General features: G+C 72.0%; 1 protein-coding gene across 1 annotated transcript in view; it reads left to right on the top strand.

The window, feature by feature from the left end:
* The first annotated feature begins 3,723 nt into the window (after positions 1 to 3,723).
* Positions 3,724 to 8,548, top strand: part of NCAN (neurocan) — a 7,542-nt gene continuing 2,717 nt past the window's right edge. The window contains 8 exon segments of the mRNA XM_057385011.1: positions 3,724 to 3,796; positions 4,705 to 5,106; positions 5,430 to 5,604; positions 5,680 to 5,807; positions 6,233 to 6,526; positions 6,793 to 7,422; positions 7,425 to 7,589; positions 7,671 to 8,547. Coding sequence (XP_057240994.1) covers positions 3,724 to 3,796; positions 4,705 to 5,106; positions 5,430 to 5,604; positions 5,680 to 5,807; positions 6,233 to 6,526; positions 6,793 to 7,422; positions 7,425 to 7,589; positions 7,671 to 8,547 — 2,744 coding nt within the window.

Genomic DNA, 8,548 nt, shown 5'->3' with positions numbered 1-8,548 from the left:
GGGACGGTGACACCGGCACGGCTGTGGCACAGCGGGACAGAGGCGGGAGCTGGGGGGCACACTCCTGGCGGGAGTGTGGGGGGACACCGGGGGTACCGGGGGTACCGGGGGGACGGGGAGAAGGATGGCGGCCCGGGCGTGGGGAGGGTGCTGGGGACACTGAGGGGACCCTCAGGGATGGCGGTGCTGGGGTTGGGGACAGGGGGGCTGCAGGGGACACTGCGGGATCGGGGCACTGGGACAGCCGGACAATGGGGGTGTGGCCACTGGCGGTGTGGGGACAGCAGGACAGGGGGACACTGACAGGGGCTGGGGACACTGCGAGGGGCTGGGGGACACTGACAGGGGCTGGGGGACACTGAGAGGAACAGGGGACACTGCGAGGGGCTGGGGGACACTTAGAGGGACTGGGGGACACTGAGAGGAACAGGGGACACTGACGGGGGCTGGGGGACACTGACGGGGGCTGGGGGACACTGACAGGGACTGGGGACCCCCGCACTGGGGACAGCAGGACAGACAGGGCTGGGGACAGTGCGACACCATGCCCTGAGCCCCCCTGAGCTGGCACCGAGGCGGAGGGCAGGGAGAGGTGGCGAGGGGTGGCAGGACAGCGCTGGGTGGCGGCGGGGTGTCACCCCCTGCTCCTTGGCCACCCAGTTCCTCGTTGGTGACACTGGTGGCTCCCTGGCGGGTTGGGAGCCCGAAATCTCCCTGTCCCGGGGCGCAAACCCCAACCCGGCGGGACAGCGGTGCCACGGGCCGAGGGTCCCCTCCCGTTCGGGCACCGGGAGCGGTGTCGGTCCGGCCGAGGCACCGGCGGGGCTGGCGATGGAGCCGAGGGCTCGCAGCGAGGCTGCACCGGCTTTGGGGCTCCCGCGGCGCTTGCCGGGGACAGCAGAAAGCGGGGCAAAGAGAATGGATAAATTTAAAATTTAAAAAAAAAAAAAAAAAAAAAAAGAGGAGCGAATTCTAAAATAAAGGCTGCAGACTGTCTGCCTAATAAAAATCGCACCCGGCAAAGGGCCCATATTGGACGGGATCACAGTTTCCCGAGGTGCTAATTTATTCCGGCAGGCTGGGGGGAGCGGGAGCATCACGTTGCCTGTGAGATGTGACGGCAGCGAGGTTTGCAGAATTCCTTTGTTGTGGGCAGAGAGGAGGGGACGCCGAGCCGGCCCCGCCGCCGGGCTCCTGCCGCGGCCGCGCAGCCCCGGGAGGGCCCGGCCGAGATCCCCGGTCCCCGCGGGGGCGGCGGGGGCACCGGGCGCCGGGAGGGAGGTGGGTGCCGCGGGGGCCGGGGGCGGCGGCGGGCGGGGGGCGCAGGAGCGACCCCGCGGGCTGGGGGCACCTGGGGGTGGGCACCGCGGTGTCGTGTGCCCGGTGGCGGTGGCACCGCGGACCGGAGTGACCCGCGGGGACSGCAGAGGTCACCGGGGCCGCGCTCCGCACGGGGACAGCCCGCGGCGTCACCAGCGCTGGGGCGTCCCCARGGCGGGGACAGCGATGTCCCGCTGCTCGCGGGCTGCCCGGGCGGGTGGGCAGTGTCCCCGTCTGCTGCCACCCGTCCCGTGTCCCCAGCGCTGTCCCAAATGTCCCCTCAGCTCCGTGCAGGTCCCGGATCCGCAGCCGCCCCCGGCCCCGTCCGAGCTCGGGGCGACCCCCGGAGTGGCCGGGTGGTCCCGGCGCCCCGCGGCCTGGGTGGAATTAAGCTCCGTTTCAGCTCAAGCTAATCACCAGCGCCGGCTTTGCATATTCATGAGAAGGATGAATTATTCATGAGGTGACAGCGAGTGACAGATGTGAAAATGTTCCCCCGGGTTGGGGGGGCTGGGGGGGCGTTTTGCACCGGCGTTATTTTAAATTTCTCTCGTCTGCCGTTCCCCCGGCGGGGCCGGGGCGCGGGGGGACGGGGACACGCTCCTGTCCCCGAGGGGGCAGAGCCACGTGGCGCTGGGGACACCGCGGTGACATCGCCCTGACTGCGGGGAGAGATTCCCCTGAGAAATCGGGGCCCTGGTGCCCGAGGCGGCCTGGTCACTTCCGTCACCTCGCTGCCACCCCCGTGCCACCCCCGTGCCACCCCCGTGCCACCCTTGTGCCACGCCCGTGCCACTCCTGTGCCACCCCCGCGCCTCGCTGTCCCCACCGGGCACTGGGGCTGGATCGTGGATCAAGGGGAGGCGGGAATTACCGGGGACACCCCCGGGCTGCGGGGACATCACCGGGGACACCCCCAGGCTGCGAGGACACCCCCGGGCTGCGGGGACATCACCGGGCTGCGGGGACAGCGCGGGTGGCGGCTCCGGCCGCAGGGGATGGCGCTGCCCGTGTCGTTTGTCCTGACCTTGGGAGAAACTCTCTGCTGGCTCAGCACCTTCCCCGCGCGGCGTTCGGGTCCGGTCCGAGGGGCTGCGGGGCGGGGACGGGCGGGGACAGGAGCAGAGCGCGTCCCGAGAGCTGGGGTGGCCCCGGGGGGGGCAGAGGTGTCGCTGCTCGGGGGGTTTGGGGACAGCGGAGCTTTCCCAGGTGCTGCCGGCCCGGCCCTCCCGCCGTTCCCGCTGCCAAAGCAAACCCCGCAGGAGCGCTGGCGGCAGGGAGGGGACAGCTCAGCCGGAGCCCGCGGCCCTGGGACCCCAAAAGCCAACCCCAAACCCCGAGCGGCRCCCACAGCCCCGCTCCTGCCGGGCTCCGGGACCCCCGCCCGTCCCTCCATCCCCAAAGAGCAACTTCAGTGTTTAACGTTGGAATAAATCCGGGCTGTTTGCTCTGAGCAAAKATCCGAGCAGGATTTCTGCTCCTCGCCGGGGGCTCTCCCTGCTCCGTGTCGCCTGCCCGGTGTGACAGCGGGGGTGGCACCGGGAATGGGACCCCCGGACCCCCCGAGCTGTCCCTGGGAACGGGGGAGGCTCTGCCGGGAGCTCCGGGGAGGAGGARGAGGATGGAGGAGGGGAAGGTTCCAGGAAGGGAGCGAGGTCCCATCGCTCCTGGACACCCCAGAAAGTCAAAATTAACATTTCAATGGGAGGAGCTGGAACCTCCCGAGCCCGGCAGTGCCAAGGGATTTCTTGTTTTCCCCTGGAGCGGGAAGACAGGGAAAAAATTGGTGCTGCCGGGGACATTTCCTTGCCCGAGCCTCCCCCAGCAGGGATGAAAGTTTTCCAGATTCCGGGAAATTTATCCGGGCAAAGGCACAACGCGCTCCCCATTCCTCATCCCGGGGATTTCCCTCCATGGCCAGGCCGGGTCACCTCCCTGTCCCCTCCCAGAGGCTGGCTTTGGGGACAGAGCGCCCTGCGGAGCTGCCGCGGGAGGGAAGGGGCTGCCAGCGCTTTCTTCTTGAGAAGAAATCCGATAAAACCCGGTTTTGCATCCCCGAAAAGGCCCTTTGCCAGCGCAGAACACGGGGGGTCTCCTTTTTTCTCGCCATTTTGCTCTTTCTTTCTATTTTCGTCCCATAAAAGCACAGAAGGGMCGGGATGAGGAATCAARGGCTGGGAAATGGAGCATCRGGGATGGGGGATGAGGCAGAGCCTSGGCTCGGGGCAGCTGGAGAGGCTCGGGGGGCTCTGGGGTGCCCCAAAGCCGAGAGCTCCCCAGTCCCTGGTGGGGCCGGCAGGGATCGGTCGGGGCTGGGGATCCCCGGGGCTGCCGGGGCCGATCCCGCTCCTCCCGAGGCCTCCCAGCCCCGCGTGTCGTTGCAGGTCAAGGATGGTCCATGGGATGGTCCATGGGATGGGGGATGCCGCCTGCTGCCTCCTGCTCGGGCTCTGCCTCCTCCCCATCGCCGCCCTGGGTAAGGCTCCGCGGCGGGGCTGCCCAGAGGGCAAACACCAGAAATGATGAACTCGGGGCTGGAATAAACCCTGGCGGGCAGCAATCACCCGGGCTGCSGGCGGGATTAGCGAGGGAGAAGCCCCCCAGGACCCCCCCGGGCTGGGATCCCCGCAGGCGAGACCTTAAATCCTTAATCCCGCTGGCGACCCCTCCCCAGGCCCRGCTGAGCCCCCCGGGGATTTGCGGTGGCTCTGCCCCGTGTCCCCCCGGTCCCCGCTGCACGGGGGCTCTGGGCTCTCCCAGCCGGACCCCTCGGGCAGGGGCGGGCTCGGGGTGCGCTCAGGGTGGGAGGAAGGTGCGGGGGATTAGCGGCTGTGCGGGGTGCCCAGCTGGCCGGGCTCTGCGGGGAGCAGCGCTGACCCCGCCGGGGCTCCAGGGGGGCCCGAGACGCGGGGGATTTGCGGCGGCGGCGCCGGGAGCGCGCCCGGGCTGGGACGGGATTAGCGCGGCAGGAGGAGGAGGAGGAGGAGAGGGTGGTCACGGTCCGGCCGCGCTTCATCCCAGCTCGGGGGCGCACCCACGGGCGCAGAGCAGTGGCCACACTTGGGGACATTCCGGGGGGGGGCTGGGCAGCATCCGGGGGGCGTGAACCCCGTTCGAGTTGGGGGTTCAGCCCCAGAGGGGGTCAAGGTCGATGTGCGGCCGCTGAACGGGGCGGCCGCGCTTTATCCCATTTGATTCTCCCGTTCTGCTCATCCGGGGGTGCTCAGGGCAGCCCGGGCAGAGCCCCCTGCCCTCCCCGCTGGGACCAGAGCCCCGGGCCCTTCCCGCTGGGACCAGAGCCCCCTCCCCTCCCCGCTGGGACCAGAGCCCCCGGCCCTCCCCGCTGGGACCAGAGCCCCCGGTAGCCGAGCCCGTGTCCCGCAGGCTCCCAGGACGAGGGGAAGGTGATCCACATCAGGCGGGTGCAGCACCGGGCGCTGCGGGTGGGGCTGGGGGAGCCSGTCACCCTGCCCTGCCTCTTCCTGCTGCACCCCTCGGCCGCGCTGGGGCCCAACGAGCCCCCGGAGCCGCCGCGCGTCAAATGGAGCAAGGTGCGCTCGGCCGGCGGCCAGAGGGAGGACGTGCCCATCCTGGTGGCCAAGGACAACGCGGTGAAGGTGGTGAAAGCCTACGAGGGCCGGGTGTCGCTGCCCGGCTACGCCCGTGACCGCTCCAACGCCACGCTGCAGCTGCGGGCGGCCCGCGCCAGCGACGCGGGGCTCTACCGCTGCGAGGTGGTGGCGGGCATCGAGGACGAGCAGGACCTGCTGCCACTGGAGGTGACGGGTGAGCCCCGAACCCGCGGCGGCCCTAAACCCGCGGCAACCCTAAACCGGGCACCGGCCTTAAACCCCGCACCAGCCCTAAACCCCGCACCAGCCCTAAACCCCATGGCAACCCTAAACCCGCACCAGCCCTAAACCCGCACCAGCCCTAAACCCCATGGCAACCCTAAACCCGCACCAGCCCTAAACCCGCACCAGTCCCGCACCCCGTGCCAGTCCTGCCCCCCTGTCCCTGTCCCTGGCCCTGTCCCTGTCCCTGTCCCTGGCCCTGTCCCTGTCCCTGGCCCTGGCCCTGTCCCATCTCCGCGCTCCTCGCCCTCCCAGGCGTTGTGTTCCATTACCGGCCCGCGGGCGAGCGCTACGCTCTGACCTTCGCCGCCGCCCGCCGCGCCTGTCGCGACAACTCGGCCGTCATCGCGTCCCCCCAGCACCTCCAGGCCGCCTTCGAGGACGGCTACGACAAYTGCGACGCGGGCTGGCTGAGCGACCAGAGCGTGCGGTGAGTGCGCGGCGCGGGCAGCCCCGGGAGCCGCGTCCCCGCCGAGCCGAGCGCCCACCGTGCCCCTCCCGGCAGGTACCCCATCACCCTGTCCCGGCCCGGCTGCTACGGAGACCGCAACAGCCTGCCCGGGGTGCGCAGCTACGGCCCCAGGGAGCCCAGCGAGCTCTACGACGTCTACTGCTACTCCCGGGAGCTGCGAGGCAAGGGACGCGCTCCGGGACGGGCCCGGGGCTGCCCGGGGATGGCCCTCCCTTGATATGGCCATGGCTGGGTGCCCGGGGATGTCCTTTGGTGGCCGTGGCCATGGCTGGGTGCCCGGGGATGTCCTTTGGTGNTGCCCGGGGATGTCCTTTGGTGGCCGTGGCCATGGCTGGGTGCCCGGGGATGTCCTTTGGTGGCCGTGGCCATGGCTGGGTGCCCGGGGATGTCCCTCCACGGCCACAGCGCTGCCCATCCCCGTCCGGCTGCGGTCCGGCTGCGGGCGGTGCCAGGGCCGTGCCAGCGCTCCGTGCCATCCTTGTCACCGGCCGCGCTCAGGCGACGGGGACATCCCAAAAGCGCCATCGGAGCCATCGGCACGGTCACCTCCCGTCCCCGGGTCCCCAACACCGCCGCTCTCCCGCAGGGACCGTGTTCTACGCCACGGCGCCGGGGCGCTTCACCTGGCAGGGCGCCCGCAGGCACTGCCGCAGCCGCGGCGCCTCGCTGGCCACCACGGGCCAGCTCTACCTGGCCTGGCGCCAGGGCCTGGACCAGTGCGACCCGGGCTGGCTGGCCGACGGCAGCGTGCGCTACCCGATCCGCCTGCCGCGCAGGAAGTGCGGGGGCGAGGCCTCGGGGGTCCGCACCCTCTACCAGTTCCCAAACCGCACCGGCTTCCCCCCCGCCGCCGCCAAGTTCGACGCTTACTGCTACAAAGGTGAGCGGGAGCGGCCGAGCTCCCCCCCAGACCCCCGGCCGCTCCCTCCTTCCCTCGGGAGCCAGTGGGCACGGCCGGGAAAATTGCTGCGGATGAATAATTAATTGGGGAATTAATGAGATCAATGAGGAGAGCGGCTCTGGGAGGGAGCCCGGCTCCGCTGGGTGCGGGGAGGGGGATGCGGTGCGTGGTGCGGACACTCGAGGAGGCCCCGGGACCGCAGGGTGCCCTCGGTGCCACCGCTGATGCCCGCGGTGTCCCCGCAGCCCTGGGACAGGGGGACGCGGAGGAGCCGGTGCTGCCGGTGCCGCCCACGCCCGACCCGCCGAGCAGCGACAACGTGCTGGTGGAGCACAGCGAGGAGCTGGGCACGTCGGGGGACACCCGCGACACCCCCCGCGACCGCTACGAGCTCCCGGGGCTGCCGGGGCCCGCGGGGCCGGGCGAGGATGAGGACGAGCAGCTGCGGCCGGSCAGCGGCAGCGCGGTGGCGGCGCGGCGCGGGGACCTCCCGGCCGCTGCTCTGTCACCGGCCCCGGCGGCTCCAGGGCTGGCGACGGGCGCTGCGACATCCGTGCCGCCCACCGCGGTCACCTCGCCGGCCGGGCCCCACGAGGAGGAGGAGGAGGAGGAGGAAGAGGCTCTCAACGTGGTGGATCAGGCTCCGGAGAGCTCCCGGCGGGACCCGGCACGGGGAGACCCTGAACAAGCGCCGGTCCCGGCACATTCCCAAAGCCCGGTCCTGGAGAGCATCCCCGCCTCGTCCTTGGCCCCGCCTGGGCTGGGGACGGTCCCCAGCGCGGCCCCCGAGACCCCCAGCACCCCCAGGAAGAGCTACCCCGGCCTGAACGGCCGCTACTTCCAGCTCCAGCGGCACAGCCGGGACCCCGCGGTGACNTGGCCGGGAACCCGGCGGGGACGGTCACCCAGGCCCCCGTGCTGCCGCTGGAGGTGAAGGGAGCCGCATCCAACGCCGTGGAGCTGTGGAGCCTCCCCCGAGGCGGCACCGAGAGCCCCCGGCGGGACGGAGCCCACGCGTCCCCCAACGAGGTGGAGGACACCGGTAAGTGACACCGGGACACGGCCGGGGGTCGCGGCGGGGCTGCGCCGCTCGGGGACCCCATGGCGGTGCCATCTCTTGCAGAGCTCGTGGTCCCGGCCGCCGTCCCGGTGTCCCCCTCGCCGCAGGCGCCGCTCCCGAGGGATTCAGGGTGGCCCGCACGGAGCCGCCCCGCGCTGTCCCCGTCCCCGTCCCCGTCCGCGTCCCCGTCCCCGGCCGCCCCCGCCGCTCCCCGCCACGCTCCGGTTCACCGGGACATCCCCGCCGAGGGGGCTCCGCCCCGCGTTCCCACCGCCCGTGGGGACTCCCCGCGGGCCCCCGCAGATGGCACCGAGGACTTCTCCGGGGACACCCCCGCCCAGGAGAGCGGAGGCTCCGTGCCCCCGTGGCCCCCGCTGCCCCCGGCCCCGCTGGTGGCCGAGGGTCCCGAGCCGCAGCCCCGCGGGGACAGCGGTGACAACAGCGGGGCCCCGGGGGACGGCGCGCTGGAGAGGCAGAGGAAAGCGGTGACATTCCTGGAGCCAGAGGGTCCCTCCGAGGGACACCGAGCCAGCTCCGGCCGCACCGAGGGGGCTGAGCCCGGGCCCGGGGGGCGGCTGAGCCCCGCGGCTCCACAAGGGTCGGCCGAGCCCAGCCCGGAGCAGCCCGAGCAGTCCCTGGGTGCCGGGAACGGCTCGGCCGAGCCCCGCAGCGGAGCCACCGCGTCCCCCCCGGCCTGGGACGTCCCCTCGCCGTCCCCGTCCCCCGCGGGCACCGAGGTGGTGCTGTGGGCCGGTACCGAGCGGCCCGAGGAGGGRGCGCTGCTGGAGCCGGCGGCCGAGGAGGGGTCCACGGCCTTCGCTGCCCCGGAGCCGCAGCCCACGCACGGCTCGGAGGCGGAGCTGGGGGCGGCCGAGCAGCTCCTGCTTTCCCCCCCGAGCCCCCGGCAGCCCCCCGCCACCCCCGGCGCCCCGGCCGCCCCC

This window comes from Malurus melanocephalus, unplaced genomic scaffold (assembly GCF_030028575.1).
Source record: "Malurus melanocephalus ecotype Western Australia unplaced genomic scaffold, MMel_1.1 scaffold_771, whole genome shotgun sequence".
In the NCBI taxonomy this organism is placed as follows: domain Eukaryota; kingdom Metazoa; phylum Chordata; class Aves; order Passeriformes; family Maluridae; genus Malurus; species Malurus melanocephalus.
This window is presented reverse-complemented; position numbering and strand designations above follow the sequence as displayed.